Genomic DNA, 19,103 nt, shown 5'->3' on the forward strand with positions numbered 1-19,103 from the left:
ATCAGAATATCATATCATCAGTATCAGTATCATCAGTACATGACATCAGTATGATATCAAGCAGGATATGAGGTCATTTGCTGACAGGTTGCAAGATGGAGAGGTACCTCCAGTTCGAGAGGGGGTTGGATGATGTTCTGCTGCCAGACAAAGATGCACAGAAACCGACAGCACTCGGCGAAACAGCTCACGATCACCTATTTTTCGCCCCAGCCCCTCCACCTCCACACCTTCGGCACCCTCATCTGCATCCCCTTCATTGCAGGACTCTTCATCACCCTTACCTGTGTCCTCTTCAGAGGAGTTCATCGAGTTTCCTAGATTCTAAATAATAATCATCATTCATCATCATCATCATCATCATCAAACGTTACATCATACTGTACTGTACCGTATCTTCAATAAAAATAGGAAACAGTACCTGCTTTTGTTGTTCTTGAATTTGTAAGCATTTTAAATGAAACTATAATCATGTGCATTTGTGTTCGTAAAATTTAAAAATTTTCCCTTGTGAATCTCGAACCCCCGGGAACCTATCCCCATTTTCCCATGGAAAGAATGCCCCGACATTTGCGGATTCGACATTTGCAGCATTTTTCAAGAATATTTCCCCATGAATGTTGGGGTTCTCCAGTATTAAAAAAACATTCTGGGGAATATCACTGCAAACGAGCTACAAGTGGAAGCTGTCAGGGGTTCAGTGAAGATTTTGAAAAGAGCCCTTGGAAAGAAGCTATGACGATGATGTTTCACAATTTTGTTTGTGAAGAATGATCCTTTACTGAAAAAAGAGGTGGAGATTTTGAGTTCTGGGAGAACTTTCTCCCACCTTCTAAAACCCATACAGTCACGTGAAAAAGTAAGAACACCCCATGTAAAGTTTTGACTTTTTCAACATATTTCAACATTCAGCTATTTGATCTTCATTTCAACAATATTGATAGATAAAGGTGATATATAAAAAAAACACCTTTAGAGGCCATTTTTCCCCGCAAGCGGGGGTTGGCCTTTTTCGGGAACCGTGGTAGTTGTTGTTTTTCGGTCCCCTTTTTGAAGCAATGTTTTACGGCCGGATGCCCTTCCTGACGCCAACCCTTTTTGCCGCCTTTAACGACAAGCAGGGAATTACCAGTGAACTGGTACTCAAACTATACCAAATAGGATAAAGGTGATATTTGAGGATAAATTTAAATTTGAGGATAAATTTGAGGTTAAAGGTGATATAATATAACAAATATCATGAAACATTTACATTTTGTAGTCTATTGTGTTATGGATTCATCACTTCCGTTGTTGTGATTCTCATCCACTGTAAACATTTTTGGTTGCATGTACTATTATTGTTATCGAACAATAATACAGGTACCAACCGAGAATGAAGGTGTGGAGGTTGAAAGAGGTGACAGTGAGGGAGGCATTAAAAGAGAGGCTGAGTATGGTAGAGGATGATGTGGTTGAGCTTGAAAGTGGTTGGATGTCAATGAAAGAAAGTCTGTTGGGAGCCGTTGGTGAGGTATGTGGATGGACAAAAGGGACCACCGAGGCACTCGGAAACATGGTGGTGGGATGATGAAGTTGGAAAGAAGATTGACGAGAAGAGGAAGAAGTTCAAGGAGTAGCAGAAGGCGAAGGGTACGGGGGCAGAAAAGGAAGAGCATGAAAGTTATAAAGGCAGCCAAGAAGGCTGCAAAGAAAGAGGTAGCAAAGGCACAGGAGGCATGTCGGCAAATGTTCGGAGAACGGTTGGATTCAGAAGAGGGTCAGAGAGCGGTATTCAGGATTGCAAAGCAGATAGCGAAAGAGAGGTGTGATGTGATGGGGGTGAGTTGCTTGAAGGATGAAGTGGGACAAATCGTTGTGGACCCAGATGGAATTAAAGGAAGATGGAAGAGATATGTGGAAATACTGTTGAATGCAGAGAATGAATGGGATGGCAACATAGAGAGTAACCCAGTTTTAGGACCGGCAGAGAAGACAACCGAGAAGGAAGTTGAGGAAGCGATTAAAGCAATGAAGAGTAGAAAAGCAGGAGGGCCGACGGGAGTTGTGGTAGATATGTTGAAGGCAGCCGGAAATTGGGGTGTGAAGAGAATGACAGAGATCTGCAATCTGGTGGTGAAAGAAGGCCGCATTCCAGTGGATTGGGAACTGAGTACCCTCGTCCCTCTATACAAGGGGAAAGGTGACCCTCTGGACTGTGGCTCGTATCGAGCGATAAAGTTATTGGAGCATGGAATGAAGGTATTGGAAAGGGTGTTGGAGAGGAGGATAAGGAAGAAAGTGAAGATTGACGAAATGCAGTTTGGATTTATGCCAGGAAGAGGAACGACAGACGTGCTTTTTATTGTGAGGCAGTTGCAGGAGAAGTACATGGAGAAGAGGAAGAAGTTGTTTCTTGGGTTTGTTGATCTGGAGAAAGCATTCGATAGGGTTCCACGTGAAGTATTGACATGGGCATTGAGGAAGTTAGGAGTGTAGGAATGGTTGATCAGAGTAGTGATGGCAATGTACAAAAGAGCGCGCACAGCTGTAAGGACGAAGGACGGGAAGAGTGGTGAGTTTGAGGTGAAGGTGGGAGTGCATCAGGAGTCGGTACTAAATCCACTACTATTTGTAGCTCTGATGGAGGTGCTGGCTCGGAATGTAAAGGAGGGTTTACCGTGGGAGGTGTTGTCTGCAGATGATCTGGTGTTGATTGCAGAAAGTATGGATGGAATGAAGGAGAAGATGAACAAGTGGAAGGAATGTATGGAGACGAAAGGTCTGAAGGTGAATATCGGAAAAACAAAGGTGATGGCAAGTGGTAAAGCATGTGGTGAGGTGGAAAGAACTGGGAAGTGGCCATGTGCAGGAAGGGTGTCGGAGTGAACTCAATTCAATGTACAATGTGCGCTGAGTGGGTTCATCAAAAATGTAGTGGTTTGAGAGGGTCATTAACCAGTGTGGCAGCTACATTCAAGTGTAAGGTGTGCACAGAGTGAGCTGCAGTGAAGGAAATGTTGAGTTGGATCTTGGAGACGGCGTGAAGCTGGAAGGTGTGAAAACATTTTGTTACCGAGGAGACATGCTGAATGGAGAAGGTGGATCAGACTCGGCAACGGTTGCTGGAGTGAGATGTGCATGGAAGAAGTTTCGGGAACTGAGTGGCGTGCTGACGAGGAGGGGAGTGTCATTGAAGCTGAAGGGAAAGGAAAGGCTGCATGTGTGAGAAGTGTTATGATTTATGGGAGCGAGACATGGGTAATGTACGTAGAGCAGCAAAGAAGGCTGGAAAGGGTGGAAATGCGAATGGTTCGGTGGATGTGTGGAGTATCGTTGAGAGAGAGGAAGACAAATGATGAATTGCGAAAGATGATGGGAATAGAGCCTTTGATGGATGCTGTGAAGAGAAACAGTTTGAGATGGTTTGGTCATGTGTTGAGGAAGGATGAAAATGACTGGTTGAGAAGAGTGATGGAAATGAATGTGGAAGGAAGTAGAGGATGGAGAAGACCGAGAAAGACTTGGCTAAAGATGGTCGAAGAAGAAATGCGGGCCAGGGGGTTAACAAGGGGAGATGCAGAAAATAGGGCAAAATGGAGAAGATTGTCATGGGGACCGCAAGGCTAACCCCCGCTCTTGCAGGGAAAATGGCCTTTAAAATGCCTGTTGTTGTTGTTGTACTATTACTGTTATCGTTTAAGTGAAATGGAGATCTGTTTTCAAAAGGTAAAATAAATTAATGTTTTAAAAGAAACCGGAAACCGGATCGGGAACCAGAGGAAGAAGAAGAGAAAAAAGGAGGTGGAGCGAGTAAGGTCGGAGAAGGAGCTGAGCTACTTGGAGGTCTGGAGCAAACGCTGGCGAACGGGGGTCACTAGTGAACTTTGGGGTTTCCTGGGAAAGGGATTCCTGCGACAGAGTGGTTATCGCTGTGACAGATAAACCTGCGTGTCAGGTTTTGCGGTTGATTCCGAAGAGAATCATTGGAGTGCCGTTACGTCTCGAGAACGGACCGTTGTCAGTTTTGTCTCGCGCCCGATTTCGCATCGCTCCAGGTTTTTCACCTCGCTTCAACCATTTTCACAACCATCCAGTCGTTAATCTGGTGTGTGTGTGTGTGTGTTTAACGTGGATTTTGAGTGGGAATTTGTGGTTCGCCGTCTGAGCCGTTGAACGTCCGTAACCGAAGGTTAATTTGCGGTTCGCCGTTTGTGAGCCGTTGAACGTCCATACCCAAAGGTGTGATTTCCCAGTCGCCTCTTGAGGATACCTTTGCCTATCTTTGGCAGTGTGACTGTCAACCGAACGGGATTCTGGTCTCGATACAACATCGTTCCGACGATCACTGGAACGTGGATCGACTTTGGTTTGAAGCTGGGACAGAGACATTGGGAATGTTATTTTCGCTCACTTGGAGCACAGTGAGTTATATTGTACGAAACTGATGGTACCATCATAGGAATGATATATTGGTTGTACAATTGATTAATATTGTTATTGTACCGTTATTCTTCTGTGACCTTAATACAATACTTCTTTGTTGGTAACAATTGGTGTGGTTTCACCATTGATCTTTGACATACAGAATAACACATCTTTCTGCCGTGACTCCTCTCGAGGCTCGTAGGTACACCGTGACCGTGGTTTGGTGAGGAGCACGTAATAATTGTATGGTTTAAATAAACATAAATGCAAATTTCCCATGTGCAAAAAGTAAGTACACCCTTGGGTCTAATAGGTGGTTTTGCCCCCTTTGGCAGAAACAACCTCAAGTAGGCGTTTCTCATAACTGTCTACCAGTCTCTGACATCGACTGGGAGAAATTTTTGCCCACTCTTCCATGCAGAATTCCTTCAGCTGTGTGATGTTTGAGGGGTTTCTTGCATGCACAGCTCGTTTCAAATTCCCCCCACAACATCTCGATGGGATTTAGATCCGGGCTTTGACTTGGCCATTCCAGAACCCTCCATTTCTTTCTTTTCAGCCATTCCTTGGTGGATTTACTGGTATGTTTAGGGTCATTGTCATGTTGCAAGGTGTACCTTCGGTTGAGCTTCAACTTTCCGACAGATGGCATCACATTATCCTCAAGCACCCTCTGGTACAATGAAGAATTCATCGTGGATTCTGTGATGGTGAGCTGCCCAGGCCCTGATGCAGCAAAGCTGCCCCAAACCATAATATTTCCACCACCATGCTTTACAGTAGGTATCAGGTTCTTTTGGTCAAATGCTGTCTTTGGTTTTCGCCAAACATGTCTTCTGGTACTGTGGCCAAATAGCTCTACCTTTGACTCATCTGTCCAGAGCACATTGCTCCAGAAGTGCTGGTCTTTGCCTTGGTGTTCATTGGCAAACTTTAGTCTTGCCCTGATGTTCTTTCTGGACAGCAAAGGTTTCCTCCTGGCACACCTCCCATGTAGATCAAATTTGTGCAGCCTCTTTCTAATGGTAGACTCGTGCACTTTGACATCAACAGTGGCAAGAGCTACCTGTCGGCCCCGTGATGACATTCTGGGGTTCTTAGAGACTTCTTTCAGCATCTTGCAGTCTGGTATCGGGCTGAACTTGCTGGGGCAGCCTGGCCTGAACAAGTTGGCAGTTGTATGGAATCTTCTCCACTTGTGGATGATCTTCCGGACAGTCGAATGATTGATTTCAAATTGTTTGGAGATCTTTTTAAATCCCTTCCCAGACTCATAGGCATCTATAACCTTCTTTCTGAAGGCCTCAGAGAGCTCTTTTGATCTAGGCATGGTGACGCCGCACACTTAAACAACAAAGAGCAAACCAAACTAAATGTCTGAGGTTTAAATAAGACTGGTTCCTCCAAAATCCTCTCCAACGATGTTCTAATCATTTGCACCTGAGCTGGTGCACCTGATTCTAATTTTAGGTATTTGAAGTAGTGATAAATGAAGGGGTGCACTTACTTTTTCCACATGCGAAATTTGCATTTATGTTTATTTAAATTATACAATGGACTACAAAATGTAAATGTTTCATGATATTTGTTATATTATATCACCTTTGTCTATCAATATTGTTGAAATGAAGATCAAATAGCTGTATGTTGAAATATGTTGAAAAAGTCAAAACTTTACATGGGGTGTACTTCCTTTTTCACCTGACTGTATGTGGAGATAACAATTAACAACCAATGAGAGAGACCAGCCACTTCACAACCCTTCATCTTAGCTAACAACCTCCGACATGGTACCTTTTTAAATACCTTTTGAAATTCCAGATATCCATCCGCTGCACTTCCTTGAGGCCGACAATTTTTCCTAGTTGGAGTCCACAATTGTTTTTTTTTGTTGTCTTTTCTTCCCATTACCTCATTAAATATAAAAAGTTTTCCAATTCTTCAAACTCATTCATCAAATCAGGAAGATATTGAACTCTTGTCGCAAAAATGTGTATGTACTTATGATTGACATGAACTCGTTTCAAAAACACAACTCCGCTCTAAAAAAAGTTTCTACAATGAGTTGAATAAAACTCATATGTCTGACAAAGAACATATCAACAAGTGGAAAATGTTTGGAAGAAGTTTGACATAAAGAAGCTTGGTGAATATCACGATTTGTATCTCATGACCGATGTACTCTTATTGGCTGATGTGTTTGAGGCTTTCAGAGTGGTCTGTCGTCATAAAGATCAACATGGATTAGACCCCGCCCATTATTATACAGCCCCGGGATTGGATTGGAGTGTGTGGGGGAATTTTCCCTCACTCTTCTGTCATGTTCAAAGTATTACAGTTGAAACATTAAAATAAAGTAGTCTTCTCCAATCAAGTTCCAGGCATAACAGAGTTCAATGGTTTATTGGTACTTGCATAAAGATGTTACAGATTTCAAAGTTAATTTATGCAAGCAGAAGAGAGAACCTCGCACATTTAGTTACATTTTGCCAATCAACATTTAACCAATCAAGGCATTTGCTGGGATTCTCTCTCACCGGACACTGCAGTAAGGCTCACTTTTATACTCCTGCACACGTCCGATTACATAATCATCATGAAGGCCATCATTCAAGGCAGATACAATATTTTGGATTATGTCGAAGTAGATCAAAGGTTTTACCACATACAGATAGAGGAATGTAGACTTCTTGGTGCCCAGGGGGCATCTTGACTTGTACCAAAATACAAATATTCATTTTAAATCTAACTTGCCCCTGCTCCATACAAAAATCGACATTATCATTTAACATTTAAAAAATCATAAAACAATGTCCCATGCGAGATGCCTGAATTTATCAATCGAGGAAAAAAGCCAATGGGACCATGAGCCAACCCCACACGTCCACCACAAACACTCCACGTGGGGAGAGCCGGCCTTCACTCCATCTCACCAAGTCTGCTCCCACACACCACACAGTGATTATCCATTTTAACCACATTTTACCCCGTAACATCCTCGTACTCAGTAAATATATATCAGTGTGTGTGTTTGAATATGTGAATGTTCATTTGAAATTCTTCTACAACTTCCCTCCTCTTGTGATGTTAATGCTAATTAACGAAGATTTGAAAAAAATAAATTTATCTTTTCAATTCACTTACGGCATAAAATACGGCATTCTCATGGCTACTTTTTTTTTTGATGGGCCTGACAACACGTCTTCTGAGTGCATAGCATTGGCATGTCTTTACCTCATCGGCTGCCTCTTCGTTGCGGCCTCACCCGTTGTCGGTAATTCCGATAATTGCAGTGCTCTTTCATCTGAAGGATCGGCACCTGGTGAAGCCGCCGAATGAGGTGATGCTCCCCACTGTTGAAGCAGCTGGTAGAGCCAGAGTGCCACTGGAGCTGAAAAGCAGGTCTGACACCACATGGTCCCGCCTCGGTGTGAGCTGGAGCTGAAAACCACTCCGGCGAAGAAGCTCGGACCACTGGCGCAGTCAGAGCGGTGTATGGCCTGCACCAGAGGTAGCCAGCAGAACTGTGGGCTTGATATGGAGGGAAAATACATGATTATACAGATAAAGTCTTACCCCAGTCAATTCCCAGGGCTCGTCCTTTCCGTGCAGCTGGTAGAGCGGTACCATCGTTGTGGAACATGAGGAACTGCAGCAGGCTTTGCCAACTGGAGAAGCAACCTCGGTTGCTGATGTAGGTCCCAGGGCGTGGGAGATGGCCTTGATGTTAAACTGAAGCATGGAGATGCCGTTAGCCCAATCACTCTGTGCAGTTGATCACTGTGGACGAATACGACAGGCTCATGTACAACAACAAATAATACTAAACTAAGTGTGGGATATTGTTGTATTTTTCGCAGCTTAAATCAGCAAGGCTGTCGGCAGTTTGTTGGCGAGCATCTTCCAGGTCATGGCCATGCCAACGAGCTGTCAACCAGCTTTATCTGTGCTGTCGTTTGCGAAGAGTGTCATCACAAGTCTGTGACCTTCTGAGAAGGCTCTTGCTGCAGCTTGGGGGTTGGCAATAAGCAAACGCATGTGAGATACCACAAAACTACCAATAAAACTGCCTGTGGCTCAGTAAGGCAAGTCCTTCGCACATCCAGTTGGAAATCCTGAGATCTTGGTGATCCCATAATGGTTACATTTCCCGTTGTCTCTTCAGTCACATGTCATTGGTGCAAGTCCAGCAACAATTCTTATTCACATCCTTGGCATGTTGGAGAGAAATAATTACATGTGACATCTCGTGAGATTTCGAGACGACGTCACAAATTTTTCGAAGCTCCACACGGTCTCCACGTTTTCAAAGTTAAGTCTGTTCACAATTGTATTTTGTCGTAACTGTATTTTATCTTTCGGCGTGTGAACTTATAGCGAGTCCCTTGGATGTTTCTCGGTGTTTATCTTTAATAAATTAATCGTTTGTTTGCCGCGCGGGGTGTGAGGCCTTGCAGCCTCAGGCTTCCCCGTCTAAGTTTGTTTCTTCCCTTGCTGGTTTTGCTAGGTTTTTTGATTTTCCCTTCTCCCCCAAACTTTCACTGAACATCTACTATTTGTTTCACGTTGTAACCCCCACATCCCCCCCCCCCCCCCAAAAAACAAAAAAAAAAACATCTTTTATTTCCCTTTCTCCTCGTGTGCTTTTGCCTCTGCCCACGTGCGCTGTCTCGCCCCGCCCCCATTTTCCCCTTGCCTTCCACCTTTTGCCCTGTTCAAGTGACTCGTGGTTGTCACTCTCGGCTTCCTCTCCCCATTGGTATTTTTGTGAATGTAAGATTGTTCTTCACAGTTCTGTTTAAATATGTTTAAACTACCCCCTTCAGTGTTTTATTCAGTGGTTTATTACAACACGCTGTTTTTCTTCTTATTTAAAAGGCTCCTTTCAATTTCCTCTTCAACTCATTCCATTTCAAAAAAATATTCAATCTCTTATGATTCCAAATCACTCCATGCTCTAAATTCTCATTCATTCCATCCCTCCTCCATCGTTCTTAAACGAATCGCTAACTTGAAAATCACAACAAACCCAATTTGTTATATATGTTCATCTTTCATGAATCATCCACTTTCTAAACTCCCCCCTTGCCCCTCCCCTCCAAATGTCCCCCCTTGCCCCTCCCCCTTCAAATCTCCCCCCTTGCCCCTCCCCTCCTAAACTCCCCCCTTGCCCTTCCCCTCCTAAACTCCCCCCTTGCCCCTCCCATTCAAAACTCTCCCCCAACCCCTCCCCTTCAAATCTCCCCCCCAACCATCCCTCCCAAATTCTCCCTCCTCCTTCTCAAAGCTGCCTCCTCCCCACTTCGTCTCCCTTCTATGTCATACCTCCACCTCCCCCAACCTTCTACTTTCCTCTGCCCCCCCCCCCTCAAACAAACCCCCACTGTGCCTCATCCCATCACCATCAAACCTTTCGTCCTCCTCATCCTTCCCTTTCTTGTAACTCTTCTGTAATCTCTGACACACTATCAACTGCTCTTCCTACATCCCCCTCTCACCCTTCATCTGACCCTACCCCTCCCCTCCCCTGTGCACCCGATGCTCCCCCTCTCTCCTCACTAACGGTATGGACCTCAAACATCCGGGGCCTTCGCTCAAACCTGATTGATCTCTCCATTCAGGTTGCTTCTGCAACTGGACCTGATGGCATCAGCCGACGGGTCCTAAAATCCTGTTCTTCCGCTCTTTCACGCCCTCTCTGTTCTATTCACCCTCTCTTTTGCTCAAGGTCATCTGCCATCTGCTTGTAAATCTGCCAACATCACCGCTTTGCACAAAAAAGATGCAAAAACAGATCCCAGCAACTACAGACCAATCAGCCTTCTCCCAATTATCAGCAAAGTCATGGAATCCATCATTGCTTCAGATATCAAATCCTTCCTCTTCTCCAATGGCTTGATCTCTGATCATCAATTTGGATTCAGACCAGGTCATTCTACTCTGGACATGTTGCTTCTGCTGTCTCAACAATGGATGGAGGTCCTCAATGCCAAACAGGAAATCAGAGCTGTCTCACTTGACATATCACGTGCCTTCGATACGGTCTGGCACCCAGCTCTGCTCACCAAACTCTCCTCCTATGGTATCCATGGAAATCTCCACTCATGGCTTGCGGACTTCCTCTCTGGTCGTAGGCAACGTGTGGCCCTGAATGGATTTCTCTCATCTCCCCCTTCCTGTTCTGGCTGGAGTTCCCCAAGGTAGTGTTCTGGGCCCTGTGCTATTTCTGGTCTTCATCAATGATCTCTCCGACTCTCTGGAAAATCCTCTCTATCTCTTTGCTGATGACTCCACTATCTGCCGCTCCATTCCTCATCCCTCAGATCGGCAGTCTGCAGCCTCCTCACTCTCTGCAGACCTGGACAAAATCACAGACTGGTCAAACAAGTGGAACATGTCTTTCAATCCTGACAAATCTCACACTCTTACAATGTCTCTCCGAAAGGACCGACTGGAAAACCCTCTCATCTACTTTCTCAACAATCCTCTCCAAGAAGTTCTGTCGCTCAAACTTTTGGGTCTCACTATCTGCCATGATCTTTCTTGGGAAAACCACATTTCCAAGCTGGCCTCCAAAGCCAGTCTGGGCATCCTCCGTCATGCGAAGTCCTTCCTTGGCACACCTGAGCTCCTCACCACATACAAGGCTTTCATCCGCAGCTCAATGGAATACTGTTCCCCCCTCTGGGCTGGTGCTCCTGCCTCACACCTAGCTCGGCTTCACGCTGTTGAGGCCAAAGCTTTCAGAATCATTGGAATCTCCTGCGATGGTCAACTCCGAGGGCCTCCGAGGGTAGGTTGGTGGTCTTTCTGTCTTCTACCGACTCCTCTCCAGCCTTGCTCCCCCAGCTCTCTCTGTGCTCTGTCCCCCCCAATATTCCTTCAGGTCGCACAAGATCTGCCTGCAACCCTCTTATGATTAAACTGCCAAAATCTAGGCTCTCTGCTCACCTTCACTCTTTCATTCCCCTTTTCTCCCGCCTCTGGAACAAACCCCCCCACTCCCTTCAATCCCACTCCTCCCTCCAGGTCTTTAAAACAGCTGTTCACCACCATCTCTTATCTTCCCCCATCCAAAACCTTGATCTTTTCTACCCCCGGTAATTCACCCCAGAGTCCTTGCAGTGTTCATATGTTTTATACCTCTCCCACCTCCCCCCAAGTCCTCCCGATGTCCCTGCTCTCAAATGTTGTGTTTGTGTCCTTCCCCCTCTCTTCCCATCTTGTCTGCCGCTCCCCTTGTTTTTTGTGTTTTGTGTGTCGGTTTGACTTTTTGTGTGATTAATGTTAGCTCTTTCACGAGCCTCGATCTTGTATACAAAAAAATATATATATATATATATATATATGTATCAATCCCATACAAATCTTATCTTCATGCCTATGTGGCTGGTGTGTGTGAGTGACAATGGGATGTGTGTGTGTGTGTGTGTGTGTGTGTGTGTGTGTGTGTGTGTGTGTGTGTGTGTGTGTGTGTGTGTTGAGATGTGTGATTCTCCATTTGATCATCATTTGACCATCCATCATTGCAAAAATAAGTCTGTAACCATCTATTTTTTTTTGTTACCATTCCTTTTATCCATAGGTTTCAAGACCTTTCCATCATCCATCTTTAAAAACACTTCCTCTGCACTTGCCACAGCAAAATGCTCCATCGTATTCGACTTTCTCTTCCCATCTCGGCACTTACTCTGACCATCTAATCACTTGCCCTTTCACCCACAAAAAAACTTCATTCCTGGGTTAAACAAACAGATGCAGTGTACATAAATCAATGGATTCACATTCCCCCCAAACATAAATGAAACGAACTATTCTTAAGACTAATGAATCTGAACACGCAAAATAGCAAAAAGACTTCTCCAGCGCGCTTAATGTTGGTGTAATTCTGGTGGTCAAATACCTTCTGATTAAGGTACTATTGCCTGACCCTCCTCTTGTACAAGTAGAAACTCGAACCTTTAGCTTAGACACAGCTCTGTCTGCCAGGCTGCGAGAATCAAAGCCTTATCAACAGTACATTTCTTTTCTCCACACACAAGCCAGCAACCCCGAGCTGTGGCCTTCAAAATACCCATTGCAGCAGAGCAAGCACCGAGCCTTATATTGAAGAATTTCCTCCTCTGTGGAGTTCTAACTTGTATTTTTCCCCAACAGATGCGTTGATATAATAACAGAAACCACAAGGAATATGTTTTGGAAGAAGAAGCATTAAAAGCGTCTAATTTCAAGATTTGCAAGTCCAAAAAAATGATGTTCCCAATATTAAATCCACTACTTGCCATGTTGTCATGGACACTGAGTTAATATCTCTGAAGATCTTCATAAACAACTGAAACGAAGAAGTCTTGGAATGATGTGATGAAGTGAGGGGATTTGTTCTCATAAAAACTGTTTCTTCAGCATCTTCTCTTACCATATTAAATTTTACTCCCATATAAAACTAAAAGGTATCGATTTCTCAGGATATTGTCAATTGGAGTTTCAACAAATGGTTTGACCATATCAATTGTCGCAGCTATTGATGTTGGTTCTGGTTCTTTAAACCGAAAAGTTTTTATTTTTATACGTCTTCGAAATGCTTCATCGGTGTTTTCAATTGAGGATCGAAGCATCCCTTCTTCATTCACCTTTTGTTTGCCCGATTCATCATAATCATTTTACTACTGTTTGTATGCTTGCATGTGTGGAAGTGAAATTAAATTATTTGCGTACTTGATTTGCAAAGTGAGTGACTTTTTTGAGCCTCAACCACTTGCTGCAAACACTTGAGTTTTAATTGCTTGCTTAAGCTTCATTGATATATATATATACGTATATATATATTGTTGCGGATATGGGATTTGGCCTCTATCCATATCCGCTTGTAAATATTCCCCTATTTCCCCAATACTCCCCAACTATCCCCAATCCCCCATTCCCTAGTCCCATTGTCTGTAAACAACACTCTGTAGAACCGACCTTCCACTTTTTCCCCCATTAAATGTCGTGCCCAGGTTCACCGCATCTCACGTAGACAACTATAGGACATCTTGCTAGTTATTCTTAGTCTATGTCAGTTAAGGACTCGTTTCCATTAATTCTGACTCTTCGTTGCACCAGAATGTGATTGTATGGCACCAGTAGTAAGTTTAGGACCTCCCCATACCTCCTCCCATCTTCCTCATGAAACTACAACAACAACAACAACTACAACAACAGCGCGCGGGGAGTGTGCGTCCTCACTCCGGCTTGGTTAGCCGCCATTGCCCATGTTCTCTGACGGGGTTACCACGAAGGGGCTGGCTGTCAGCTCCTCGTCAAGGGCGGAGCCCGGTAACCCCCCCGCACCCAATAAGAAGCGGCGGGCCGATTCCATCTGGGGCGGAGCTAACGAGCCGAGGGCGTGTCACTCCCCGCTGGATATACGCAGCCACTTACCGGAGGTGACGTCAGATGCGCCCCCAGCTTGGAAAGAGAAGTCGCCACCTCCGAGCGCTGAGAGACCTCCCGCATCTCTGGACCGGACCGGGTCGATTCTGCCCCTGAGCCAAGGTGCACCTTGAGCCTCGACTACCTGCCCTTCCTTGCCATCAATCCCTGTGTGAGTCAGTTTTGTCCTGTTTATCTGTGGTCTGTCGGGGCTACTATAAGACCGTGATTAAGTGCCCACCTTCTTATGCTGTCCCTCTTGTCCTTGTAATCTAAACGTTCTGCATATCCCATATTATAACCTCCTCCAGAGGTCTTGAGAACTGTACCCCTGGTGTCGTGTCATCTAACCCAGCCGTTGTGTCCTTTCCTTAATTGATTTAGCATAGCGCGATTTGGCCAACGTTCGAGTGGAATCGGGTAAACTGTGCAGACGCGGTCATACCAAACCGCTCGGTAAACTAACATCCAAAACCGCGTCTGTAACATTTGGTGTCGAGGAGTTGGATTCGGACCTGGGACTAAATTTGTTAGGCCCAAATTTTGGAACACCAATTGTACCATTAGGGTAACATTTGGTGTCGGGAAGTGGGATTCGATCCGGAGCGCGTTTCACGTGCTCGAAATTATAACAACGAAATTTAATTGTGTTTTACAAAAAAAATAAAAACCCGAATTTTGAAAGTCGCGCTATGGCAGACCAAGACGGCTGGGTTCCGGTAGAAGAGAGTGAGGCAGGGTCGATCCAGGACCAAATTGAGGGACATGAGGAGAGCGAAGCAGTGAGGGTGGCAGGGTCGCAAAATAGCGTCGTCGCGCATGAGGTTACGGGCGCGCAAAATGGCGCCTCGCACATGGCCACGGCGACCAAGCCCGCGACCGTAGTAGCGCCGCTGGTAGATTTGAACCTTTTTTTAATACAAATGAAGGCCCTTATGGCCCAGAATAGTGAGCAAATGAGGGCTGATAGAAAGCGATTGGGTGAGCGATTGGGTGAGCGATTGGAGGGCCAAATGGGGGTAATGAGGGACGAAGCGAGGGCTCGGAGTGAGCAATTGAGGGTAATGGGAAACCAAATGGGGGTAATGAGGGACGAAGCGAGGGGTACCGGTGAGGGGTTAGACAATGGGATAAAAGAGGTAAAGAATGGGTTAATGGGGGTAGAAAACAGAATGGCCGCTCAAGAGAATCAAATGGAAGGGATGCAAAAGGGGTTAGAGGGGTTAGAAAACAGGATGGAAGGCAAATTGAGGGACATGAGGGACCAAGCGGAAAGGGAAGTTAAACAAATGGGGCAGCAGATAGAGGGGGTCAGAATGGGGGTAGAAACCAAACTGGATGCTCACAGGGAGGAAATGGAGCAGATGAGGGTGGCATCTGGGCAGGAGATGCAAGTGATGGGAAAAGAGATCAGAAGAGGTGTGAGTGAGGAGGTCGGAGGAGTGCGCGAGGAGGTGAGGCACTGTAAGGAGCACATGGAGAAGGAGGTGAGAAAGGGGACTGTAAATTTACAAGGGGGCATAGAGGACCTGACGCAGGAAGTAGAACAACTGACAGAGGGACAAAAAGAACTAACGGAGCAGGTTCAAAGGAACACAGCGGTAATAGGAGGGTTAAAAGCGACACAGAAAGAACTAAAAGACGACTTGATAGCGACGAAGAGGCAATGTCAGATGGTACGTGAGGGACTGACAACGAGGTTGGACGAGGTGACAGAGGTAATGGAGACGAAGGACCGGCAGGTGAGGACGCACATGGAAACGGTCAAGGTAGCCTTGGAGGACGAGCTTGAGGAGACGTACCGGGGAATAAAAGAGGTGAAGCAGAAATTAGAAGAAGTGGAAGAAGGGGTGAGCGAAATTAAGAAGCGACGGAGAGGGGATAAGAAAGAGATAAAAGAGGAGATAAAAGAATTGGTCCGAAGTCTGTGTTCGGATCGTGATGATGTGCTCATTAACCGGATGAGGGATTCGCAGGTGATGGAGGAGAAGCGAAGAGGAAGAGGACCCGGTGTAAGTGGTGACCAATATGGTCGTGCGTATGATGCGCCAGGTGATTTAAGAAGCTTGGGGGTCGAGATGGACCCGGGTGTTCGTGAGAGGCCGTTGGTGAAGTGTGCGACAGGTCTGGTGTGCGAAAAACGAGGTGTGCAAGAATGTCCGACCATGGTGTGTGTGAGGAAAAAGTGCACGCCGAGGAGTGAGTGTGCTGGCGAGAGTGAGTCGGTCGTAGCGCGTGTGCGAGGGAGCACATGGAAGCGCGGTGTGGTAAGTGTTACAGAGGGTGTGACGGGAGAGTGTGCGCAAGAGTGTGCGCGAGAAAGGTGTGTGACGGACAGGTGCATGAGGAAAGAGTGCGCTGTCGAGAGTAAGGGTGAGTGTGCTGTCAAGAATGGAGGTGAGAGTAGTGAGAGTGACAAGGAGCGTGAGTTGGTTGTGACAGGTGAGCGAGGATTTACACCTGGAATGGACGGATGCACACCTGGAATGGTAGAGCGTGAGTGGGAATGCACGCTGGAATTGGTAGTGAGGCACGTGGTTGGGTGTGCGAATGAGAGCACACCTGTGATTGTCACAGAGGAGGTGACCGAGGAGGGGGTGCGAAGAGGTGTGTTGGTGAGGTGTGCGACCAACGTATGTGTGCCAAAGTGTTCGGTGGTCAGGTATGTGACCAAGGCTGGGAGTGTAATGAGTGTACCTGGGTGTGTTAGAGAAGGTACGACGAGGAGCATGGAAACGGCTGCATGTATGAGCAAGAAAGGGGTAGCGTATGCATGTAAGCGTCCAGGTGAAGCATCGACGGTGACCGGGTTAGAGGTTAGAGCGACTTTTAGCCGAATCCGGCCCTCGGTGCGTGCCGGGCCTCGCTTTGAACGGCCGCGTCCGTGCTCCACTAGGCGGAGCGGGCGGCTGGATAGGAAGGGTCGTCATGGCGACCACTTTTTGTTGAGGCATTCCGGCAGGTCGAGATCGAGCCATGGGATGGCTCCGTGCCGAGAAGATGCGTGGGATCTCGGCCCGGGTAAACCTCCTTCCCTGCACCGAATGCGGGACGTATCCAGCCGCTGGCACCAAACAACCCGCATTCATTGGTCGGCTTTACGAAGCCGGGCTTTGGACAGGAATTGGCGCACCGAGAGGCATTAGTGAGTAGACGGGTGATGAGGATAGTGTTTTGGCCCCAAAATTAGAGAAAAACAAAATTTGATGATTGGCAAAGGATTGGCAGTAATGATTGGCAGATGATGGGTAGTGATTGGCAAATTTTTGATTTGTTGAAATTTGATGTGCAAAATTGGTAGTGAGCGATGGGCCCAGTGGGTAAGGGTGGCATCCCTGCCACCCTTCCCATGGTGGGGCAAATGCGCAATAGCTTATGGGGTGTATGGCAGTGAAAACTAGCCCGGGTGGGTTAGGTTATATTGTTAGGGATCTAGCGAAGAGGACATTAGGTGACGTTAAGGTTAGTTCGTGACTGATACCTGTAGTGGGGACGCAGGTAGATTAGTATGGATGATAATGACGTGGGAGCGCAATAGTTTAAAGGGACGACTGGGAAGCGCAAGTTTCAGAGGGGAGTAGTTAGCTGAGATGATGCCGTGTGTGTGAGGATTGAACAGGTGAGGATTGAACAGGTGTGATCGAACAGGTGTGATTGCACAGGTGTGCAACTGGACAGGTGTGTGGAGCAGTGTATGAGTAGTGAGTGTGTGGATCAGCGCGAATGCGCTTGGGGAGAGAAGGGTGCAGGTGGCACCAAGTGTGAGAGCACAGGTGTGCAAGTACAGGTGTGTGGAATATATGGAGCAGAGAATGAGTGGTGTGGAGAGAGTTGGAGTAATTGGTACGGAGTGGTGTGCATGGTGCGAAGGTGTGGATGGGGGAAGAGTGGACCCCTTTCACGAGTACCCGGGGCGGGTAGTGTAAGTGTTAGGTAGAGGGTATAGGTAAATTGTGGTTGGATATTGGCATTTGTGGTGCGGTTGCAGAATGGTATTGTGGATGGGTGCATTAGTGTTGTGGAAATGGCTGGGCGTGTAGCCTGTTAGTGTGTGTAGTTGGTTGGGCACTCCACCACTGTGAGGATGTCGGCCAGGTGAGGCCGCAGGTGGGCTCTGGGAGCCGTTAGTGTCAGTGGGGCCCGAGGATCCGGAGGACGGACCCGGGTAGCCCAGTGCCAGAGAGGGCACCGAGTGGGGAGAGCGCCAGAGGGCCTTCCCCAGGTAGTTAGGTTAGGGTAAGGAGCAGGTAAGCTCGGAGGCAACTGCAGTGGTGGAGGTGTGCAGGTGTGTAGACCCGCTGGGAGAGGTACACGCCACAGCCCAGAAATTGTGCGAGGGCACCGGGAGATGAATCGGGGGAGTGAGACCCCAAATTGAAAAGCACCACAGTTTGGTCAATGGGAATTGGTTTTTAGAACCCATAGTGTAAGAGGGCCAATGGTTTGGCAGGAGAAAGACCCCGGGTAATGTAAAGTTGTTAAAGTCATTTAGGAAATAGTTAGGATTGATGAACCTGTCGCACCATACGCAGCCACTTACCTGTGGTGATGATGATGACTCCACACCTGTGTTTTCTTTTGTTCTGTGTTGCAGGAAATGAGAATTGCTGTGAGGATTTGTGAGACGCATCACGACGTGGATGAGACATTGGGGTGATTCCATCTCTCCCTCCTTAGGAGGGACTGATGATGAATTGGTAATGGCAAATTTTGATGTTCAGTTGGAGATGGCAAATTTTGATGAGAGTTGAAAATGGCAAATTTGATTGGTTAGGAGGGAGAGAAGACGAATTTGGTTTATGGGAGGAATGGGGAAGACAGTAGGGACGTTTGTTGATTTGTAAAATAGATGTTTATGGGTAGTGTTGTGTTTTGTGGATACAGTAAGGGGTAAGGGAGGGGCCATGTAGGTTACCTGGTGGGGGGGGGGGGGCGTACGGTAGGAACGTACCTGTCTCACCTGGTTCCCATGTGCCCCCAGTGTGCATCATCTTGTATTGCGTGCACTTTTGCGCCCTTACCACCTTACTCACTTGTTTTCTTCTTTTGTCTCCCACCTCCGAGGATCTGGCTTTGGGGCAGAGAGAGAGGAGAGAGAGGTGCTGGCTCCGCAGTTGTGGGCCTGCACTTTCGCTGCTTGCTGCCGGGATCGATACACCATATGGACCGCAATGTTTGTGGCCGCCCACCATGGACCGCAGTTCTTTTGCGGGCAAGCACCACCCGTCGATGGACCTATGGGTCAACGTGGCACCTATGCCAGACAGGTGAACCACTAATAGTTG

The 19,103-nt window shown here is 46.6% G+C and overlaps 2 protein-coding genes across 7 annotated transcripts in view; one reads left to right on the forward strand and one right to left on the reverse strand.

Annotated features, from left to right (window-relative positions):
* Positions 1-19,103, forward strand: part of LOC144888196 (uncharacterized) — a 153,047-nt gene that overhangs the window by 22,524 nt on the left and 111,420 nt on the right. Inside the window, exon 5 of one of the 5 annotated variants that reach the window (XM_078778095.1) lies at positions 11,993-13,164. The exons of 3 other annotated variants lie outside the window; for them this stretch is intronic. In XM_078778095.1, coding sequence (XP_078634221.1) covers positions 11,993-12,102 — 110 coding nt within the window. In that variant the 3' untranslated portion in view covers positions 12,103-13,164. Of the gene's footprint in view, positions 1-11,992; positions 13,165-19,103 lie in introns of those variants that run through there. One more of the 5 variants, XM_078778092.1, reaches the window with a different exon arrangement.
* Positions 6,795-19,103, reverse strand: part of LOC144892281 (uncharacterized) — a 93,917-nt gene continuing 81,608 nt past the window's right edge. For both annotated transcript variants that reach the window (XM_078778102.1, XM_078778100.1), the window contains one exon: positions 6,795-8,187. Coding sequence is in view for 1 of the 2 variants with exons in the window: in XM_078778100.1 (XP_078634226.1) it covers positions 8,168-8,187 (20 nt within the window). In the remaining variant the exon portion in view is untranslated. The remainder of the gene's footprint in view (positions 8,188-19,103) is intronic.

This window comes from Myxine glutinosa, chromosome 5 (assembly GCF_964187855.1).
Source record: "Myxine glutinosa chromosome 5, kmMyxGlut1.1, whole genome shotgun sequence".
In the NCBI taxonomy this organism is placed as follows: domain Eukaryota; kingdom Metazoa; phylum Chordata; class Myxini; order Myxiniformes; family Myxinidae; genus Myxine; species Myxine glutinosa.